Below are 24,395 nucleotides of genomic sequence, written 5' to 3'. Positions count from 1 at the left end.
CTTTTTATTACATGCAAGTGTGGCCTGGTTTGTAGTTTCAAATACTTAAAAAGCTAATGAAGAAACCAAAACAAACAGGGAGGCAGTTTCATGGATAATTAATCGTTGAACCTACCAAGAAAATGAAAATATAAGTCACCCACAAATTTAAGGGCCCCAAAACTAATATTACCAACATACACCAGTAATTTAAATCATTTTAATTAAAGATTATACAGGAACTACTTGCATATTTAAAGTTCAATATTTGCATAAGTCTTTGCAAGATCTGAATAACAAGTCAAAGAAGGCATCCTGCACACATCCTGCACACAGTACCACCATTTATGGTTATTCTAAACTGAGGGAATCAGCGTCAAATTTTCAAAAGACATATTTGTATATTTGCATGCTTTTTTCCACCCTTTGAAGGGTTTCACAACTATTATATCAGGAGTATTCCCACATAGAGAGGCTTGGGAAATGGAAAGATATGGCAGAACACAGAATAATCGATCAAGCAGTGTTAGATATTGTACATCATTTATTCATATTTCAGAAGTGGTGCTATTAGAATGCAATTATAGTTTTTGGTTTGTCTTCATTACAAAATTTTTTATATATGAATGGTACTTCACTGCTGCTCTTTTCATACATTTCCATAAAAATGTGAGGAAAGTCCCAATCCTTTTTTCTCATGTGTTGCTAGAGAACATCTTGAAGACCACAGAAAGCCAACACAGAGAAATTTAACATTTTAAGCTGAAGAAGATAGCATGAGCAGTCTTGAACCAAAGCAGAAGTTCTGTCAGGTTAATTGGTCACTATGATCAAATATTCACTACACCAAGAAGTTGAAGACTGGAATCAAATGTTCATTATGCAAGGGAGCTTAAAAAATATAAATATCCTTCAAATACTTCCCTATCCTAAGTATGTACATCTCTTTGGTATTCATAAATGCATGCAAACAGTCACAAAAACATTTTATGAGATGTCCCATAAAAATGAATGTGAATGATTTGGCATAGAATGGTTCCTGGAAATCTACTCAAGAGCAGTAAAATTAATAATAATGTCAGTCTTACCTGGTCCCAGGGACAGATGATTCCTCCAAAACACATAAAGAGATATCCCATGGCAACAAGACATACCCAGACCACCAGAGAAAATACACGAAGCAGCTTCTTAAATACAGGTTCTATGCAGACAAGGATAAATATAGCAAAAAATATTGCTAGGGCCGTTGGAACAGTTATTAAAAATGCCACATGGTCTTCAACTTCCTGGAAACAGAGGAAAATGAAAATGAAGTTAAAAGCTAATATACTTAAAGGTCAGACAGAAATCATACACTCTAAACTGATCGCATATGGAAATCCCAGAACGACATGACTGAATATCAAAAGTGATTTGAATCAAAATAGGATTTCTCTCACTGTAAGAAGCTGTTACATGGAGTAGTAACTTCATAAACAACTGTTAACCACACTACTGCATGGTACTGCAGGAGGCAGTGGGAAGGCTGTGTAACATCAGGGAGGCTGAGAAGGAGTTAGACAGTTGGTTCTAAGTGCAGACTGCAGTGGACCTACAGCTATGGCCAGTCAGTCAAAAAACTCCCACACCAGCACACAGAAGTAATAGAAACTTGCAACAGCAAGAACCTGCCGAACAAAAAGGCTTCCCCTGAAGCACCTTCTGAAGGTGCAGAACCACCTTGCTGCTCTGCAGGCTGAAGAGGAAAGACCTGTCACAACATGAGAGATGCTGGTGGTGAGTAAGGCAGCCCTCCTTGCCCTTTTAGAAAGCTTGTCTGTTGGGGACTGATGGAGTCCATCTGTCAGAGAAGAGAAAGAGCACCTTTGGTTATGGGTTTGCCAAGCTGGTGAAGAGGGCTTTAGACTAAAGTTGTTGGGGGAGGAAAACCTCAATCTAACCAACTCCTATTCTGATGCCAGTGCCAGCAAGAGATGACCAGATCCTGCAGAGCAGTCGCAGGTCAGTAGGAGAGCACCTGAAGAGCAGCACAAAGGAATTCCAGGTACTCCATACAGTAAGTCAGCTTCTTCAGGGGTCCAACTTAAATGCTTCTATGCAAATTCACATAGCATGGGTAGTACCTCTTGTCAACAAGATGCTCAATATGACCCAACAGTGTGCACTTCCAGCCAGCCATATCCTGGGCTGCATCAAAAGAAGCGTGACCAGCAGGTTGAGGGAGCCAATACTCCCCTTCTGCTCTCTTCTCATACCAGAAATAATGTGTTCAGCTCTGGGGTCCCCAAAATAAGAAGTATATAGACCTGTTGGAGCAAGTCCAGAGGAGGGCCATGAAGATGATCGGGGGGCTAGAGCACCTCTGCTATGAAGACAGGTTGAGAGAGTGTTGGGCTTGTTCAGCCTGGAGAAGGCTCCAGAGAGACCTTAGAGCAGCCTTCCAGTATCTAAACAGGGCCTACAAGCAACCTGGAGAGGGACTTCTTACAAGGGCATGTAGTGATAGGATAAGGGGTAATGGCTTTAAACTCACAGAAGGTGGGTTTAGATTATGTATTAGGAAGAAATTCTTTACTCTGAGAATGGTGAGGCACTGGAATAGGTTGCCCAGAGACATTGTGGATGCCCCATCCCTGGCAGTGTTCAAGGCCAGGTCAGACAGAGCCTTGAGCAACCTGGTCTAGTGGAGGATGCCACCAGCTGTGGAACTAGGTGACCCAAACCATTTAATGATTATATGATACTATTTGAAGCAGATTGAGAAAACTGTAAATCACAGTACAATAACGCACCGGGCCCATAGGACTGAGAAAATTAAAAGCAAACCCAATCTACGTTAGTGGAATATTCTTTCTGCTCCAGAATTCCAAACAGTTCTGTGATTAATGTGGTTTGTAGGTGAAATTCAAGCATCCCTACTGAATACTGCAGCTGTCAAAATGCCTCCCAAATCAACTATGTGACCATAACTCTATAAAAGCCTTTTTGACAGTGATATTTGCCAGGCACTAGGCATTTTGCTTCTGTTTGAAGTACTTATCTGTAAGGACGGGCTTTAGATTACATATATACACTTTCTCACAGCAGCTGCTTACTTCAAAATGTTCTAACACCCAGAGTAAGGACTAGAATATAACTTGAAGAGAGATTCAGAATAAATAATATTTAAATTTTATTTACAAAAATTACATAGGAGCTACTAGAGTAATATCTTTAAATCACCTAGTGATGGATACATTATAAAATAATAAATATTTGATTTTATATTCCTGTATGTGATCGAAAGCATCTCTAGCTAAATTACAACACTACATCAAAGACTGGTCATAGGATTTTACTCATTCCCCCAGCTGTTATGAATTCTAACAGCCTCATTTGTACCAAAAAGGATTACAAAAGCAGGCCCCAAATGCTACTGCTGCAACAGCATAAAATCCTCCACTAACCATACACTTCAAGCAGAAAAGCTTCGTATTCATTTTTCACACTGGTGAAATCTTGGGAACAATCTGAAAGTAGCGATTTGATGACGTGTAAGAAACCTAAGAACAAAGAAATAACATTTCTTTTCCTCTTGTTTTTTAGTTTCTTCCTTAGTGCCATGATAAATCTTGTTTATGGGTTTTCAACTTAAGTACTTCACATTTTGCTTAAAAGCTTTTTTTCTATGTGATTTTTTTCTTTCTTATGCACTTGCTACACTTAGAGCAAAAGTTAGAGCAAAAACAGACTTGCTACAGTTAGAGCAAAACTAAAAATTTACTAGTAGATATGCAAATTTACCAAAAAGAATTACAAAAATTTACAAATGGTGTCAGCAGTATTTTGTTGGTTGGGGATTTTGTTTGTTTTCCCCAGATTTAATAGGTTTTAGAACCCAACATCTATAGATAACACTTGCAGTAAGGTTCTTTCCCCATCCTCTGTTCAAGCTTCTTTGTTTTCCTTGCAGCCCTGACTCCATGTGCACTGAACATTGCAACCCTCACCTGCTGCATTGGAGTCTGCCCACTCTACTGGCTGCAAACTTAGCACCCACATGCCTGCACCTACTGCAGCACTGGGCAGCCCCTAGTACACACAGGCCCACTCCAGGACCTCAACCAACCACCTCCACATTTCAGGAGAGGAGAGAGGAGCTGGGAGGCACATACTGCCTTTCTGCAGAGCACATTAGCTGCAGTTCTACTCAGCTCCATATGGCCTCTACCCCAGGACCAGCCACCACACCACCAGGTTTAAAGCAAGGGAAACACCATCATTAAATTATGTCCACATCTGATTGATAGCGCAGACTGTAGATTATCTTTCATGCACCCTTCCCTGCCTGACAAAAGCCAGCCCATCTTTCAATTCTTTCCTCCCTTTTAAATATAGGAAGTCACACATTTCAGCAATTATCACAGCACTGATGATCAAATATATGAGCAAAAGAAGAGTGGAGAAGCTGTAAGAGATGGTGCTAACTTTGAAATGCAAATGCTAATCTTCTGAATATTAAATACACTCATGAAGGCTTTTAAGCACTTGGTAGTTGTACTGAAAACAAATTTACAGGCTTAAAGTTAGGCATAGAGATAAGTGACCACATGTGTACTGAGCTGTATTAGGTAAGATACATGTAATCTTGCATAGTATGAGACAAAATATAAAACCTAACTAATAGTAGTAAGAGCTACTGATTTATGTCTCCAAATTTTGTGATTTTTGATCATTCCCATCTCTGCAATTTGTTTCAGTGAATTGATTTAATACTGTCACTACCAATGTCAGCCCAGATAACACCAAAAGTATGTAACTTCAGCCTTTGACTTCTGCACTTCAAAGTGGCATTGAAAAACTCTTCTTGCAAGGTCAGAGAAACGATACCCTCTGCCAACGACAGGACAACATTAAGTTCCTTGCACTAAGTGCACTTGCATTAAGTCCAGGTCACGGCACAGCAGGAATCTACAAGCTCCTATAGGAAGCTGAGACTCAGGAAAACCACAGGCTGAAATGACAGTAAACTGGTATTTTAATTATAATGATGATGCTACACATACACTAGCATGAATATCCACATGCATTTCAACAGCACACTTCTCCATGTCAGTAGAAATATAAAAGTATTGTTCTTTCTAGAATTATCTTGTTTCATAACACATCAACAATATTTAGATTCCAGTTTAGAGCATATGTATGCTCATACAGCTACATATTTTTATATGTATTCTATCATTCAATCCATCAAAATCTTTGTTCCAAAGTAACAGCTAATCAGTCAATTTCCTTTTTTTAAGCGTACGCTGATCTCAACTCTTAGCTGAGCCATTTTGATCACTAAATCTAAAATCTCATTTCCACTCTCTCCCTTCCGTTGGTTGCCTACTGCACAATTTTGCCTTTTTTTAATTTAAATATGTGCAGAGAAAAAACAGAAAAAGCCAGACCACAATGTAGCAGCTTCTCCTCACAGGTAACTGTATGCAACCTCCTTGACTGCAGTGGGACATCACCTCTTTGAGCTGACTACACAATAACTTGCTTGCAGTGTCACAAGCTGGTTGCACGCACCCACACACTGTGTGAATTCTGAAGGAAAATTGAAATTTTAAGGCAGAATAGTACATTCATTAGGCAACTAAAAACACAAGAAAATAATTGTTATTACAATTTGGATCTTTTCCAGGGAGCCTGAATGTGTACAGGGGGATTTTTCACAATCCTACCTTTAAAATACACATTCATGTCAGGTCAACAAAAGCAGGCTTGGAAGACAGCAGTTTATTTAGAAGCTACTTTTAAGACTATTACTCTATTGCTTCACAGAAAATAAATGTTTATAAAATTGTAACTTTGAGATAAAGACATTTAAAACAGCTTCCTGATCAATATTTGCAATCATCAGTGGGTTAAAGGATGATGTTGGATGCAAAGACTAACCCTGAAGGCTGACTATTCCATTACCCTAACCCTTTTCCAAGGAAGTAGGAAAAAATCCCAAGCCAAACCAAAACCCACCACTTTTCCTTATTTTTTTATAATCTCAGAAATTAAAATTTACCAGAGGTAGTGGAATTAAAACACCAGCATGACACTACTGAAATAATGGCTAAGGCTGCAATACATGTATCTTGCCTGGCAGATCTGTCTTCCTGAGCATTTTCTGTCTTGCTGTCTTTTAATTACTGAAGAAATTAAAAAGAGTACTGTTAGAAATTTTCCCAGCTCCCATAAATTCTTCAGGAATATGTGATAATCTTATCACCACTAAAATCTGAGAATCACTTTCATTTTCCCAAAACCCACAACCTTCTCTCATTCTACATCCTGTTCTTTCCTTTTCCAGATAATGCCATGCCCTCAGTTTAATTTTAAACAGCAAAGCTGCTGTAAAACATTTCACTGGTTTATATAAAACCATATAGCCTGACAAAGTACTCTATAAAAGGAACAAACAAGCATTTAAAATACTGGGTTTAGCATAAAGTCCTTTAACACGGTCCCTCACTCTTTTGCTACTTTTTCCTTTATTCACCTACTGGAATTCAACAATCTATATAGAGAGGACTCCTGCTGGGATCTGAAATATCACATGCTTTGAATTAACTCAAACTATTTACTATACCAAATTCCTATTAAGATCACTTTTTACTGAGATCAGCAAAACACTTTCTAAATGTAAATATAAAAATGAATTAGTAAGGTTCTTCAGCCTAGAGAAGAGAAGGCTGCGTGGAGACCTCATAGCAGCCTTCCAGTATCTGAAGAGGGGCTACAGGGATGCTGGAGAGGGACTCTTCATTGGGGACTGTAGTGACAGGACATGGGATAACGGGTTAAAACTTAAACAGAGGAACTTCAGATTGGATATAAGGAGGACGTTCTTTACTATAAGGGTGGTGAGGTACTGGAATGGATTGCCCAAGGAAGTTGTGAATGCTCCATCCCTGGTGGTGTTCAAGTCCAGGTTGGACAGAGCCTTGGGTGATATGGTTTAGTGTGAGGTGTCCCTGCCCATGGCAGGGGGCTTGGAACTTGATGATCTTAAGGTCCTTTCCAACCCTAACTATTCTATGATTCTATAACAGAGACAGGGTGACAAGCAAAGGTTCAATAAGTAGCTAAGAAAATGTGTTAAGGAATTCAAAGAAACGGGGAAATTTGGGGAATAGGGAAGGAGCCTCTAGAAGGCGGCCAAGTTTAATCTAAATGAGAAAAGAATGAGTTTGCAGGCACTTCAAAGGTCATCAGAAAACATTAAAACTGAAGAAGTTATAGAAACATAGCATGTGGTTTAAGAGAAGCATTCATATCATGGAGACCTGTATATCTCAACTAAAGGAAACCACATAAATTAATTAAACTCATGCTAGAAGAAAATGGTAAAGAAAAGCCAGAACAGATACTTTCAAAAAAATTTTCCGAAAAATAAAACACCCAAATGAAAGCATATGCTCTTCTATGTAAACACCAAAAGACTAAGAAGTTAAATGGAAGAACTAAAATGCCTGTTGTTAAAGCAACCGTATTTACACAGTAGTCTTACTGAAAACTGGTGGAAAAAAGACCACCACGAGAATACTGGCAAAGTAGAAAAGCCTGAAAGCCATACACTTCAGCAAGGATTGATGAAAGGTTTATATTAACAATCTAGGAGTACCGACAATTAACATAAAGTTCCTATGAACCAAAAAGCTACACTGAACAAGCAAAAGCTTATTAAAAAAAGAAAAAAGAATGATCTAGAGAACATCTTCCAACCAGGATAGAAACTACCTGAGCTTCTAAGAAACGTAGAGAAAAGAAAGCCTGTCAAAGAAGAAAACACAACAGGTCAAGGGATAATTCAGTGACTCAGACTGGTTAAGGATCACAACAGCAGATGGAAGCTGAGACCACTGCCTATGTCTCATGCACAGCTGAAAACCAAAACAAAGATGTAACAAACAAACACCCATACAAGGAAAGAGAAACTCTCAATCTAATCTCAAGAAGTGGAAAGAAAATGGCTCATAAAATCTTACTGTTGAGAAACTGCTTTCTAACATTGACATAGCTTGTTAATCAAACAAATGAAAAACAAAATCCAAACACTAAAATTGAAAGGGGGAGCTAGAAGTGTACATATTAAAATCTTTGTAGATGGCCTGAAGACACTGTAAAGCTCAGAGGCACAGGCCAAAATCTAATCAATTCCCAAAAAACTACTTGAGAAAGACCAAAACACAACCAGAATGCCTGAACAGCCAAGCAAGGAAGTTTCTGAAAACTATCTAAAAGAGATAATAAAAAGGATCATAAAATTTATTGGGATTAATATAAAGACTCAGTAATGCAAGCCAAGAAAAGAGCTTGAGAAATCATTTTTAAGAGTATAAAAAACAAGTAATAAATTATTATTTTTGAAACTTAATCAGAAGTTGGCAGCCTGATAAAGGATTTCTAAGAAAACAGATGAAGCAGGTACTAAAAAGAGCAGCTAGAGAAGAGCAGACTGTAGCAGAAAGGGGTTGCTGGGGTTTTCTTTGTATTTGTGTTCAGCACGTGGTAATTCTCATTCCAAAATACTTTATACAGGGGAACACATCAGAAGATCTGTCTCAAATAGAAGTATCAGTATAAGGCATTAGAGAGAAAAGAACCATCACAAGCAGATAAGGTTCACCAGAAAAGGCCAATAGCACTCAAAGGAGAAATAGCTAAACTGTAGCAACACATAACTGCTACCCGGAAGTGCCCCAGTATCCAAAGACAGGAATATGAAGTGACTCCAGTTTCCCCTGGGATCCCTCCCAAAGACTAAGTACCAATAGGTCTGGTATCTATCCTGGGAAAATTTGTCAAAAACAAAGGTCCCAGAGTACCCACAAAAGTCCTCAATAATCCTAGGGTGTATGTTTTTCAGTATATCCATAAACAGCTTGGGAAGAGGGGTGAATAGCAATCCGACAAAGACAAAGGCCAACTATGAAGAATTATAAAAGAATCTCATAATAGTCACTACCGAGCAAGAAAATGGCAGATGAATTTTAGTGGACATATATGTGAAGTAATACAGCTCAAACAAAACAATTCTTATTTTATGCACATGACAGCAGGCTTTTGGTTGACTATTAACACTTAGAAATGGAGATATCTGATGTTTATCATAGGTAGACCTGTGGTGCTCACCAGCAGTCAACACCAACTCAAAATGCAGAACATGGGAAAAAAAAAACAGAGAGAACATCATAATGTTACCTCAATGCATGATGAACACTGTAAACTATTCTGGTCTTACCACCACCACTTCCAAATGAAGGGAAAAGTAATGGAAAAGACAAATTTCCAACGACAGTCAAAGCTCTAACACAGTGGCTAGATACTGATGGAGTAACATTTGTACTTAAGGTTTCTCTTCTCTGAATGTTCTTTGCTACTGCTCTTTTGATTTTTAAGGATAGTTTCCATTTCAGACCAACAGGGAACAACCTTTAACTGAGCTACCCACACTCAAATGTGTAGTAAATATGTAGCCAGGGAACACCATGAGCCTGTGACCATTCCTACTATATCATATGCCACTGGAGAGAGGTCAGACACCTATTCGTGCCAAAAACATACTAGGCAGAATCAGGATGTGTGTGCTTGTGTATTTTAAATACATGAATATACCCTGTGCAAAACTCATGCACCCAACATGAACAGTAGGTAGCTCTTCCCATTTCTTTATACATCCTCATTTGTCATACAGACAGCTTTCTCGATTGCCATTGATTTGTCTAATATCATTAACTGCATGTCATATAAAATCTGTCAATGCATACTACCATTTATTTAATAAGCAGGTGTTCAGAGGGTTCACAGGGGTCAGGGAACATGAATGGTCCTGTCATGCTTTTTGTCCTCCAGCACTACCTCAGTCTTCTCTCAGGCTGGCAATTACCAAAGGTAGCTAGCTCTACTTTAAGACATTTAACAGCCTATGAAAATAAAGATGAACCAACCCAGTTATTAGTGGCTACAATACTTAGCTGGTGCACTTACAAAATTGTCCTATCCAATGGCACTAGCTGGCAGCCACAGAAGATAACCATGTTCCAGAGAGCACTGACAGTTAATTACACTCTGCTCCCTGAAGTGTCCCTTCAGAACAGGGCTGAGACAATATGCAGCAAAGCAAGAAAAAGTTTGTACCTTGATGAAACTAATTATTTCAGGCTCCACAGCTAATTAGCGCCTACTCACATCATTTAGAATATTTGTAATGTAAATGTAGTGATCAACATATTCTTCTTTCATGCTTTATTCTACACATACGGGTTCTGAATTCCTCTCCAAAGATGCAGCTTAATAACTTAGTTTAGCTGTTTTTTTCAGATGTTCTCAAAATCCTTCCTCCTCTTATTTTCAAAAATAATCTTAAAGAAACTCTCCAACAAATTCAACTGCTATTTATGCAACATCCAAAAATGTGGATACGTGAAGATAAATTGAGTAAAACGCTTATGAAAAATTTATGCTTTGCAGTTAAATATATTCAAAATATGTCATTGTTGAAAGAGCTCCATCAGTTAAACATTATGGATAATGCATTACTTCACAAGACTCAAAGGCATGTTTTTCAGATTAAACTGCACTGTAACACAAAAGTGAAATTATGGCTTTCCTTATACTCATATAGACCTGTGGAATTCAATATTTCATCTGATTCTTTGAGCTGTTTAATACCAACTTACATATTTTGACTGTCACTTTTATACAGAAGTTAAAAGGTGGCTTTTCCTCATCACTTCTGACATAATTACATGAGAATCTGGGTGTAATCAAGAAAAATGTCAAGATGGAACTTGCTTAAAAGGAAGGATCAGAAACTTTGAACCAGGGAGCATATATTCAGCACACTGAGGAAACAGTGTTCATTTTAGAGGTCTTGTTAATGAAGAAAAAGGTAAGCTTAGACTTTCTTCTCTACTGAGTTTTTTAAAAATAGATTTTGCCACAATATTACAGAGATTTAACATATCAGCATAATAAGGTAACATGAAAAATGGCTTTAATATCAAAAAGTCACTACTGTCATTGTGTAATTACTTTTCAAGTTTTTCCTAAGGTTTTGCAATTACTTACTAAATACAGTTATTATCATAGAAAATGTTCTTAAAGTTTACTCCCATAAGGAGACTTTCTACACTCTCATACATCTCTCAGTTCAAATAACTTCAAAGAGCTTTCTTATTTCATTGCTGATTCCAAGATGAAGCTCATGTTCTGCAATGGGTATTACTTCTACAGTGATAAAATTTCAAATAAAGGTAACAACACATTAACTTACATTTGAAATATAACCATGCCAAATAAAAGCCATATAAAGGAGCAAAACTTCAGACACATTCACAGGAAATAGATAAAAAAAGATTCTGCAAATACAGACACTTCTATTTAGCATTAGCTGAGGACTTATTTAATGAGTATTGTTACCCCACTACATTAAGGCACACATAAGAAAATAGTAAAAATCAAAGTAACCAAAAACAAATGGGTAAATTCTTTCAGTGCTAAACAGACTTAAAGAAGTGTCTAAAACCCTACCATCTACCAGTCAGATTTGGAAGTTGCCTGAGCTCGCTGGGGAAGAAAACAAGCCCAAGTGAGAAACTGGCCACTTTCTGGCACAAGCTAACAGGGTGCCAATAGGGACTACAAGAGCAGTTACTGATCTGGACAACCTACTACCTTCTACATCTTGCCCAGAGTAGGCTGTGCTCAGACCACTGTGCCACTACAAGGGACTACCACAGTGGCTGCATTAAAGAAAGGGGGCCAAACCTTCTTCCAGGGTCTATAAAGAAAAGAGGAGTGACTTATGAGGAGCAGCTGAAGGAACTGGGATTGTTTAGCCTGGAGAAAAAAAGGCTTGACTTAATGAAGGGAGACTTTATTGCTACCTATAATTACCTGAGAAGAGGTTGTAGCAAGGTGGGTGTTGGACTCTTCTCCCTAGTTACAAGCGATAGAGTAAGAGGAAATGACCTGAAGTTGCAGCAGGGGAACTTTAGATTGGATATGAGGAAAAAGTTCTTCACTGAAAGGGTTATCAGATATTGAAACAGGCTGCCCAGGGAAGTGGCTAAATCACCATCCCTGGAGGTACTTAAAAGACATACAGATGTGGTGCTTAGGGACATAGTTTAGTGGTGGACTTGGCAGTGTCAGGTTAATGGTTGGACTCAATTATGTTAAGAGTCTCTTCCAACTTAAATAATTCCATGATTCTGTCAGAGTGGGAGCACCAGCACGCAGGTCCTGAGCCAAGTTCAAAGAACATGTGCTTTCCTAACACACCTCCTAGGAGAAATAAAAGTGTCCACGTCTTCTGCCTAAATTCAGTCTTGCTGGAAAAGTAACTGGAGGAACCTAGTCTTTCTAGAACTTTCCTGCAGGGCGGACCAAAGTACTAGTAAATTGGAGATGGGGATGGGGAAATTTTACCTGGAATTGGAAGCACACCAATCCCACTTCTCCAGGCAGTGGGCATTTCTACTCTGTGTGCCACAGCACTTAGGGTCTTTAAGAGGTTCTACAGCACACAGTACATCTGCTTGAGGAGACATGTGGAAAAAGCAAGTTCTAACTACTTTTGCAAACCCCAGTGAGTGGCTCTGAAAAGACATCTGTCCATGTGGGATCTCATGGGACTATCCAATGGTAAAACAACAGACTGGTTGTACCTCAAGCTATAAGGGAAGCCTATCCAGGCTAGAGCATATCTTACCTCAGCTGCCCTCCAGAGCACATTATGAGCATGCAACCAGAGGCTCCTGCACTCTAGAGCACATCTTCCAGGTTAGAGAAACTTCAAAACTAGAAACATGGATGGTCAAGAAGTGGATGCTCACACAACAGACCTGAGGGCAAGGCTAAGAGACTGATGAGTACAGCTTCCTCTCGTCTCCCAAGCAGAAACAGCAAGGAACTTTTACATCACGTAACCACCACTAAGAACAAGACCTCTGTTTATAGAAAAAAGATAAAGAAAACGTTTCTATACAGGTTGGAGAAACAGACAACTGGGAGGATAAGTGTAGAGACAGCCTCACACTCCTCTGCACAGATGGCACAACAGTTACTTGAATTTTCAGCATCATCTGAAATTCAGTGTCCGGAGGTTGCTTATTCAAGATGTAAAAATAAAAGATCTGAAGAAGAAATGTGTGGAGCCATTTTTGGTTCTGGGTTTGTTTTTGGGTTTTGTTTGGGTTTTTTTCAATAGCATCAGGAATGATACTCATATGAAAAAACAGAAGGCAAAGGAAAGGGGCAGAACTGTGCTCACTTTTTTTTTTTTGGTGTCCAATTCCCCAGTCCAGAAGTTAATCTGTGGGTATCTTCCCACCATCATGTATCAATAAGCCTTGAGCTGGCTGTTCTTTCTTAAATATGCAGAAGCCACTGTGGCAGTACTTAGTTTGTTTGGGATCACAGTTTGGCTTGCCATGAAATACTACAGGTGTTTAGCTACATTTTGTTCCCATGGTGCTGGTACACCCAGCTGCTCAAGAGATTTGCAGGCTACTTCTGTCTGTGTGAAATGTCCATGCCATTTGGCATGGGCACTCCAATCTTGGACTGATTCATGGTGCAGTCTGGAAGATTCCAGTGACTGCTACCATTATAACAAGGAAGCTTTCTTATTAACAGCATAAATGCAGAGACTGAGATTCTGGTTAAGGTCCTTAATGCAGGCAACCTCTTGAAGGCTCAGCCAAAGAAATCTGTTCACCATTTTTATAGCAGTTCTAAGGTCCCAACAAATGGGTCAGATATCTTTGTCCACAAGGAACTTGGAACCAACTGAAAAATTTTTAAGGAAGATAAGCTGACAGGTATTCACAGGTCCATGGCAGATCTACTATGAAGGTGCCAATAACGTGATTTGTGAATCCACATACCTGGCTTGACGCTGATAAAGACAGCATACAATCATAGCCCAATCTATCATCTGCCTTATTCCCACTGCACCTCAGTAAACAACAGCTCTAGTCAGTATGTTATTTGTCATTTTTGTCAACTGCACTAATGATTAGAATTTGTGGATCCACAATTTTGAGTCACAATCTGTGACATTAAATAACCTTTCCACTGCCAGGATATCCACAAAACATTAATTTATTAAGATTACAGTTCAAGGCTAAGTATTTTTCCAACATAGCCATACCTATGGTTTTATCCAGTACTTATTCATCATTTACGTTATTAAATACGAAGGATAAAAAACAGGTATGTCACCAGCATGTCTTTATCTCAATGGCTCTCTGTTTCCAGGTCTGTTAAGGACTGGCAAATGAGATGAGCTTTTAGCAACATTAAAAGTAACCACAACATAAAAAACAACCACAGATGTACTGGGCGAGTCATTAACAAATAAAACAAAAAAAGGCCCATACTGATGCAGTAGTGAGAAATGAAGCCAGACACAAAACTATGCAATTCCTACTTCAGACATGAAAATGCAGCAAACTTGGGCCTAACTACAGAGGTAACACTGGCTACAAAAGTTGCACTCAGACAAGCAGAGATACTACTGGAAGGAACATAGGGCAGGGATGGCAATATCCTAAGAGTGTATCAAATAGCAAGCAACTACAGCTGCCAAATAGCCAGCAACTATAGCTGGAAGAATATATTGTAATATGGTGCCTAGAGACAAGACATAGAAACATAGGATTTCCTCATGGAACATTTCAAAACAGGACGTGAAAGCAGAAATGTATGAACAATTATAGTTATAATTACATAAGGACAAGGTATTATAAATACACTCATGTTTGTTTGAATTCTTCCTCATCTTGGTAGTAGCAATAATCTGGCAGAATGAGTTTAAGAAGAGGAAGGATACCTCCTGGGCACAACAACCACAGCATCAAGCATGCAAACAACCTAGTTTCTGCTTGTCCTTCAATTAGTGAGGATTTTCCCACCTCATTACCTCTACTGTGACTTAGCTTTCTTTTTTGGGGGAACACATAATCTGGAATTTGAAAACAGTATAGAAGATGCTTTGGCTTACTTTCAGTCTGCAAAGATTCCAAGGAATGCTTTCAAACCTTAGGTATTCTTGTACTTTGGGAAGACAGTTGGTGCTCTTAAACAAAACAAAACAAGCTTTAAATTACACAGGGCTGATCTCAAAAAAATTCCTAAAATTGAGAGTGCAAATGACCATACAATACGGCTGTATTATTCTATGCAATTAGGTTATAACAGAGCATCTCATAGATAGGGATATACCACCACCACATCAGCATGGTGACCTTTTGGTCTGGACAGATGACTTTCAGATTCAGAGTACTGATGATAACATTACTGGAGGCACGCAGCACATGCCTCATGCAGACACCTCATAATTTGAGACACTGTGATGAGAATAATGGAACATGTCTTCCAGAGCTACTTCATCCACATGGACTGGAAGACTTTTCCCCCTTCATTTCAAGCTGAGATTCTAAGATAATGAAAATCTGGAAGGGTTTGACTGAGACCCAGTTTTTAACAGAAGCAGCAAGTATTTCTGTTAAGAGTAAGACCAAGTAGAGGGAGGGAAGATTTGCTATCATTCTGACCAAGGGCCCAAAGAAATATCACATACCACTTGAAGCCCCAGGAGGCGTACAGGACTCTCAAGATTTTCTTCTCTTTGCACAGAGGCAGGTTGGCAGCCATAAAGTTTTAATGTGTACCTTCAGAATGAGGCAGCTACCTCTGCTTCCATGCAGGAGCAGCTGAAGGTAAATCCAGTCAGTGTGATGCCAGAAAAACAGTTCCTTCAGAAGGTACATCTCCCATGTTGTAGGTACACCTCCCTGGTTACTTGTACCCCCCTTTGAGAATGATTACCTACTCCCATTTTTGCTACAGAAGGTATTTGGGCATGTCCGTGATGTAAGTGTGCAGTCAACCTTTAGTTTCTTCTATTTATGAATCATTTAAAATGTTCAGGAATCACTGCATGATCAGGATCTTTTCAGGAACTTCAAAGTGGTTAAGGGGGATAAGTAATGGGGATAAGTAATACCTCTGTTCCAACAGATAATCATTAGGCAGCTAACGCAAAGCATGGTGCTTTAGAAGAGGGAAGACATAAGAACACCACACTGTAGAAGCACTTTTCATCCAGCACGTGCTCTTCTTGGCCAGTGATACCATCAAGAAACATGTGGCTCCACATCCATGTCAATACATAGACAACCACAACTTAAGAGCTTTTGCAAGATCACAAGGATCTGGGAGATAGGTGAGGTCTGAAGACTAGTGTTGAAGGTAAATACTGCACAGCAAGATTGCAGTCTTTGAGCAAGCAGCACAGGCCAGTCTAAAAGAAAACATGTACCTCAGGCAGCAAACTGTGGACCATGAGTTTTGGGAAAAGAGACAGAAAGAAGATCTTGACAGACTTAGGTCTTCTCCCACTTACACCACAAGCACTAAAAGATTCTGAAAGGCCCAAATTTCAGTTTTTAACTGAAGCCTGTAACTATGGACTGTGCACTTTTTATGTTTAGAAATACATGGATAAAGGAAAGTTATGGCCTTCCAATAAATTGTGAAATTTGGGCATCATCCCTGTTTTCAGTCATTTTGGTTTAACCACATAAGAAACAAAACATCACAACTGCAAATATTTCAGATATACTCACATTTTACACTATGAATTTTAAAATGTTTTTTCTCCTACAGATTGCAGTTATAATAAGTATGTTCTGGCCAGAGACAAAACTGCTCTAGATATCACTAAAAATGGTCATAAGTTTTTAGTACTAAAAAGGGAGAGGGGGGCAACTAATGAGTTTGTCCTATATATTATATTGAAAGAACAAGACAATAACCAGACAGTAAATGAAGCTGACCCCTGGCATTTCTAAGTACTGGAAGGCTTTCACGGGTTTGGGAAAATAATTTACTCTCTATTGATTAAAGCAGCAGCTAAACATGGATGACTGATCTCATTTTGCCAGTTTCAGTTCACTCCAGTTTCAGTTCACACCAGGCACAGACAAATACAGGGGATACTCTGACACAGGAAATTCAAAGGTTGATACTATCAGTACATTAGTTAAAACTCTAAACTGTGAACGATCACCTTTCAAGCAGACTCTGGGTTTGAGAAGATAGAGTGCTTAATTCCAAAGGTCAAAATCACAATAGTTTTCTGAAACAAACAAAAGCAGAATGTCTCAAGAAACTGCTCTCAGTAACAATGACAGCACATTGCCTGAAAGAACAGTAATCAGGTTTCCAGGCACACTCTGTAAGTAATCTTGTTTACTGTAATTTTGCCACAGCTTTTATAAATTTTTCATCTGAAATCAGGAAAGCTACAGCTCATACTCTGACAGGTTGAAATAGCTGAGTAAGTGGAATACACCCCTGTGTTGTTGGCTGTGTCTGGGAACATTTAAGAATACATTGCCAATACAAAAAGAAAGGCAGCTCAGCCATCACAGCGATATATTCTAACAACCACATAAAAAAGTTAAAATAGAAGGAAAGTCTCTCACTTCCATTGGTTTCAGGGTTGGATTTTTTTAAGAAAGCCTAGAACATAAAAATGGTTCATGCTTCATGAACATCCATCTTGTCTTAACAATGTCCAGTCCCACATTCCACGTTCTAAGCTTTTCTTTGAAGTACAAGTGAGAAATATGAATCAAGTGTTGTGGTGAGTCATTTTGGAGTTTTGTTTCCACACCAGGCTTAGGTAATTTTCAGTAAAATCTTAACTGCTTTGTACAAAATCTAAAGGAAACAACTGTTGAGAAAGATTTCCTTTAACTTCAAATGCACAGACCTGCACAAGACCTACACAGAAGTATCCCAATCATTTGTGCCTCCTCTACAAAATCAAATCTTCCGTCAAAACAATTACGTACTTACTAGATACACAAAATAAAGACAAGGTTACTAATACTGATTCTTGTGGCTCAGACACTCCTGTGTACCCGTTTTATATAATCAGGCATGAAAAAAATTACTAAGATTGTACAGCTGTGTGAAAAGGTTATTCTTTATTCAGGTATGGGAGAAACAGATCTAAACCTTCAGGAATATTTTAATCACAAATGCAACCAGAGCTAGACTAGAATAAAACGCTTTTAGGTGAAACTCTGGGCAGGGCTCCAAAGGATTCTGTCCAACATCCTGTGGCTGGAAGTCTGTATAGGCAAGCTTTCTCTTTGCCTGAAGTTACTTTCATCCCTCAACTGGAAACTTTAAGGATGAGCCCCACCTCTCTCTCCACTCACCCTTCCAGTTGTTAGCCACAGGAAGATAAAGGCTCAGGAAAAAGGTTTTAAAAGCATTTTTTTTTTCCTCTTCCGGTATGTCTGGAATTCCAAATGCAGACTGAACTATAAAATTCCCCCTTTCTGAAGTAGCAATGCCAGGCAAGATCCAGCCAGCTCACAGTTTTGTTTCCATAACTTTTGGCCGTCCTTCAATCTGGACCCAGGGTTATGCCACCATTGTTACCGTGAACGATTTACCTCAAGAAACAGAATTATGAAAATAACCTTGTGCAACTTTTAAACAAGCTGTAGATTGTACCATGAAGGTATGAAATGTAGTGCTAAATACTGTCAAGCCCAAGATCTGTTGCCTTACTGTAGGTATTATTACATATGCCTCCACACATAACTATGCCTCAGACTTAGCATTCGACAGACTTCATTTCCATCATTGGTCCTTTCAGCTGTGATGGACAAGAACCACACCAGAATGAGATATGGTGTAAAACCTGTACTTTGTACACAGAGCTTCAAAACTGAAACATTTAGGCATTAAACAACTGAGTTATGAGGTGTTGCTATTTCTGGCCTCACATTAGCTCTTTTACAACTGCTATGTATTTAGCAGGAATGGCAACTTAAGCAAAAACCTAAGAAAACATTTAATACAAATACCAAAAGCAAATAAAACACCAATTAACTCTAAATTTAGCTGATCCTTTCCATCAGTTCCTGCAGTTTTTAAGACAAAAGTTTGGCCACGAGCAAGAAAGCAGGATTCTGTCTATTTAAGCAAACACCGTTACGTGCAGTGCCTCTAGAAAAGAAACCATTAGATTATACTAAGCTAATCCTCACTCTTAATGTTGAACCAACATTAAGCTTTCCAGAAGACCACTAGTTAGGAAAAAAATAAATAAAACCAGTAAAACGCCTAAGACTCCTCAAATCCCCATTCTGTACCTCGGAATATACAGTAACGCAAACAGACTGCCTCTAATCACTAACAGCAGGAAAACTCTGTAAAGAGCAAGAATTTTACTGCCCTCTGCAGCTTTTCCTTTGCGTTCAACGCAAGGGCAAAACGCCACGGATTGCTGGGTGAGATAAACTGATACCGACTGTCATCTGCCGCTGTGACATATTTTTCCTCCCAAAGGCTGGAAACCCCGCACTGGACATGCAGAAAAGGTATCCAACCGCCCTAACTTCACCTCCCTTTTTATAAACGAAGGCTGCTCTGCCCAAAAGCTTTCTTAAGAAAACGGGTCAAACGCTAGAAAATGGTAATTTGGGGGGGGGGGGGGGGGGGGGGGTGGAGAGAGAAGGAGGGAGCATTGCCATAAAAAATGTTATTTTTATGGCTTGCTTGCCATAAAAATGTTATTTCAGGTACTGGTACAGGCTGCATTTCTGTGCGGCGATTTAAACCCTGCCACAGAAGAGGCCAATACGGCCGAGCTGCCAGTTGGAAGGGAGCGGAGCCAATGAATTAAGTGTATTAAACTCGATGCGCTTGTTGACTCAGTTTTCGCTCCATCAGCCGCGCTGCCGCCGTTCCAGCTTCGCCTCAGAACACCGGGCAGCAAAGTTTGGGCGGGGGGTCCCCGGGCTCCGCAGTCGCTGCCCGCCGCCACCCCGCGCCTCCCGACACCAACTTTCCTCCGCAGGAGCAGCGGCACCGGCTCTCGCCCGCCCCGTCCCACCCCACACGGCCAGGCTCGGTTAGGCTGGGCGCGGCGGAGGGCGGCGAGTGCGGGGATGCCAGCCGGCCGGCGGGAGCGGGGATGCCGGGTGGAATGGGTCCCAGGGCGGGAGGGCGTCTCTTACCAGCCCAGAGGCGAAGAAGACGGCGAGCAAGGCCAGGCAGGCGCCCATCACGATGAGGAGCAGGAACACGATGAGCGGGTGCTGCTGGCTCATGCAGTAGTAAGACTCGTAGAGCCAGTCCCGGGAGCGGGACTGCTCGCCGCTCGCCCCGCAGCCGCCGCCGCCCGCCTGGTCGGCCCGCTCCAGCAGGTAGCGGCGTCTCCTCCTCATCATCATCGCTTCTTGCCACATCGGGCAGAGCCCGCGCAACTCCCTCAGCGCCTCCGCCGCCGCCGCCGCCGCTGCTGCTGCAGAAGGCAACCGGGGAGTGGAGCGGAGCGCGCTCCCGCGCGGGAGGCGGAGAGGAGGGGCCGCGGCGGCGGCGGCAGCGGCATGGTGCGCCGGGCAGCCGCGGCCGCCGCGCAGCCAGCCCGGGGCTTGGTGCGCCTCCGGAAGGCACCACCCCGCACGCACATGCCTTGCCCGGCTCCTCCAGAGGTGGGGGCGGGAGCCTCGCTCCTCCTCGCCGGGGAGGGGACCGGAGCGGAGCGGAGCGGAGCGAAGAGGGCGGCCGCCCCAAAGCAAGCGCCCGAGGGCGGCGGCGGCAGGAGCAGGAGGCGCCTTCGAGGGCGACCGTGGAAGCGACCCCTCCCGTGCCCTCCCGCTCAAGGGCGGCGCCGGTAGGTGCCCATAGGGCACGGCCACCTGCCAGTGCCCGGTCACCGCCTGCGTGCGGCCGGACACCTCGCCATCCCCGGAAGGTGCCTCTCCCGACGGCCGCAGAGTCGGAGAGCGCCCGTGTGCCGCTGCCGCGGAGCGGGCCCTGCCCCGCTCCCAGCAGGGCAGCTCCGGGGCGCGCTGCGCCTTCCCGCGGGTGCGTGGCAGCACCTCCCGGCGCACAGAGGGAGATACGTGTGAAAATCTCGGAAATAACTCCCACGGGCAGAGGGCTTGGCAGAGGGTTTCCCTCGGTACCTCTCTGGGGGCTGCATCTTCCTTTTTAAGAATCTTAGTTTCTGTCAAAGCCAGGAATTCCAGTGGGGAAGAAGAACATGCTGGGAAAACAGGAAAACGTATGGCTTTCCTTGTCCTGAAGGAAGCAAGGAAACTTTCCTTGTTCCTAACAAAGCAAGCACTTGAAACAGACTGGAGACATAACCCACTACAGTTACACATCCATCATACACAGCAAGTACCAGTTAAAGTTTTGTAAGCACATGGAGGCACTGGGAAAGACATTACCCTGAATGTTGTCCTCGCAGGACAAATCTCTCTCTGCCCTTTCCAATCCACTCTCTGATCTCTGCTGTATTTTTTCCACATCCTAGAATATGTAGGCCCACATAAGCTTTTTCCTAAGGGAGAGGAAAAGACCAAAGTGACACAAATGCTGCTGGGCCTGAATGTCCCAGGTGTGGCTCCTGGTGACTGGAGTAATAATGTCAGAAGCAAGAGGGACTTGAGAGCACTATGATACTAGAATAGGTGAGAAATTTGGGCTACCATAAGTGGTTCTAAGTGAGAGATAAAGAGCAGAGAGCTAACCATTAGCCAAATGAAAGAGAAGGCTGGTAACTAGGATGGCATGGACTGAAACTGCTCCTTTAATGCCTAATGCTGCCTTCTTTCTCTGCCACTGCATGTTTGGGTCTTTTTCCAGGAGAAGAGGTACACTAACCACCAATGGAACAAATCATAGAAACCAACAGTACATATAGTTTGGAAACCTTGTCCATACATTTCCAATTCCTAGATTCCCCAGGTTTCAGACAAGGATGAGGCCTGTACTTCCTTCCCCCCTGTTCCTATCAGCTGGCTGGAAGAAAATGTCTTTGCCTTTCACTCTGCCTTCCCCTGAAGTGATTGCTTGGGCAGGAGGAACAGATGAGGAAAAAGTAAAAAGTTACAACTGCACCCACTGTTCTGGGAGAGAGAGGGTGAAAAACTCTCAGCATCAGCAGTGATAAGTTTGAAGGACGAACACAAATCTATGTGGGGAGAACATTCTGGCAGAATTAATTGCTGGGAAGAGGTGGGTGTGAGAATTTCTGCAACGTGAAAAGGCTTTACTTGCAGTCACTTCAAAAACTGTGGAGCTGGCCACCCTCACTGTGACATACACATATATAGCGGGATAAGCAAGGAGAGTTCAAAAAAAAATCAAGAGACAAACCAGAATTATAACATAAAACTCATTTTTAAAAGCAGACTGCAGTATCTGGGCTTTGGAGGCACCTAAGTTTTGATCCGTCAAGGGTGGAAAGACCAGTATCACATATACACTTACTGAAAATACAAGAATAATAACATGATTCTGTATGTACTCACAAAAATGTGAAAGGTCTTAACAGGCAAAATGAAGTATGTCCTCTACCCCACATGCACAACGACCATTCCCCCAAAAGCATTTGAAACATGCACAGTGTGTTAAGACAGATTATGGTACTTTCTGCCTCTCTGAATTTGAACAGAAAAGGCCATTCCAAAGAGTTTACTATGTCAAGCATGTCAGTTGTTTGTTGTTTCAGTAAGGTCTTTTGCTTGTAACAGATAATTCCTCATTATATTAGCCTCATGCAGTTTCTCAGGAAATAAAATTATAATTCCACAGCAAAAACTTAATTAACCCAAAGGTTGCCCAGTGGTATCTCATGCCTTTCCAGAAAGATGAGTTCAGCTTAAGTATCTTCTGAAAGACCAGACACAAGGTGCTTCACCAGATAAGCAAGTGGAAATACCAAGTTACGTTCCCACTTGACTGTTTTCTTGCCTACCTGGTGGACTCATGCCTCAAATTTCCCTCTCTAAACTAGAAACCTGCATCTTTTAATTCATTTTTCACACTCCAGCTAGGGTCATCCCACACCTTAAAGTGTAAAACCCCCATCAGTCCTTAGAGCATACCTATAGTTAGAGGCAAAGTTCAGTGAAAAACAAAATCACACTGCCATGTAATTAATTATTGCAGCATTCTATATATGGACAAAGCAATTAAAACTGCACAGTACTTAAATCTGAATTTGAACTTCTAATTTAAACACTCTACTTTTTAACTAACATTAACTAGCACATTACCACTTTCCCCTCAAGACACATTTAATTAATGAGATGAACATTATTACAGTCAAATGACAATTATGTCACTGCTAAAGTTGAAATGCCATATGTTTTTAGACACCAATTTCCCTAGGTAGCCTAAAGCATATATCCTTACTTGTTCCAACTTGAAAGTTTGCTGTGCCTCAGGGAAAAGGAAAGTACAGTGAATTTTATAATCTGGTCTTGAGAAGCAAAGGGCTTTCAGAAAAAAAACCCCTCTGTGTATTCCACCTTGTTTCTCTAAAAGGATAAAAAGCAAAGCTAGCACTTAAGATTGTCAGAAACTATCCACTGTGTCCCCTTGGGATTCCAACAATGTCAAGGTATTTGTTCTGTAGACAGATGGTGTCTAAGCATCTGCTGTACCCCTATGGAGAAGTAAAACAACACAGGAAAAAAAGTTGAGGTCTACAGCTGCTTGTCAAAGCAAGCATGTGCCAGAGGCATTACGCTTTCCAGTAGCAGGTTGATTAACCTAGAGAACTTCTGTCTGGACTGTCTCCAGAGGTCTCTTCCAGCCTCAGCTGTTCTGTGATCCTGCGATATCACTGCTTATTACTAGCACCAGGGGATCTGTGATAGGTCTTAGAGAGAAAGCTAAATAAGGATAGGAGATACAGGAAAACCTCCTGTTCCTGACATAGCTTTCTTTGCCACCCAGGCTTAATCAATCTCCATCACCCTTTTCCTCAATTTTCTCTTCTCTGTTGTCGTCTCCTGCACGGATGTTCTGGTTAGGGATGCAGACTAACTCTCAGAAGAATGAGAAGAGAGACAGATCCTTTGCTCTCAGCTACTCTGCTCAGCTCAAAGACATCCCTAGCCAGAGGAAATAAATTGCAAGAAAGAGGTGCTGTAGCCACAGTTCTGCAACATAGCAAGCATTCAGAAGACCCAAAGTAACTGGCCTGAGCAAAATACACTGCCCACAAGTCCACTGGTAGCCAGATCACCCCTCAGCAGCCAGCCACCAGAATTGCCCAGAAGAACCAATGCATCACTATATCTTGACACTGTGCTGCCACTGCCCACGTCCACACTTTACGGTGAGCTGCAATTTCAGGGCAAGTTGCCCTGTCCATAAGATGACACATGGCTGACTGCTGAATTGCGCAGTACAGCCAAAGACAGGTCAACAAGCCCTTCTTAGTGCTGCTTTTGGGGGACACCAGCCCATGAGCCATCCTGCTATAAGAGCAATAATACAGCAATACATCTGGCTTGTCCACAATTGTAGAAGGGGGGATTAAATTTTGTGCA

The 24,395-nt window shown here is 41.3% G+C and overlaps 1 protein-coding gene across 1 annotated transcript in view; it reads right to left on the bottom strand.

Moving 5' to 3' along the window:
* ADCY2 (adenylate cyclase 2) overlaps window positions 1-20,337 on the bottom strand; it is a 205,386-nt gene extending 185,049 nt beyond the window's left edge. Inside the window, exons 1-2 of the mRNA XM_031052834.2 lie at window positions 20,058-20,337; window positions 1,068-1,265 (exon numbers count right to left, since the gene is read on the bottom strand). Of these exons, the coding sequence (XP_030908694.2) occupies window positions 1,068-1,265; window positions 20,058-20,288 (429 nt within the window). The 5' untranslated portion in view covers window positions 20,289-20,337. The remainder of the gene's footprint in view (window positions 1-1,067; window positions 1,266-20,057) is intronic.
* Between the last annotated feature and the right edge of the window lie 4,058 nt (window positions 20,338-24,395).

This window comes from Melopsittacus undulatus, chromosome 1 (assembly GCF_012275295.1).
Source record: "Melopsittacus undulatus isolate bMelUnd1 chromosome 1, bMelUnd1.mat.Z, whole genome shotgun sequence".
NCBI lineage: Eukaryota > Metazoa > Chordata > Aves > Psittaciformes > Psittaculidae > Melopsittacus > Melopsittacus undulatus.
Note: the sequence above shows the minus strand (reverse complement) of the source record. Positions and strands in the feature narration are given on the sequence as shown.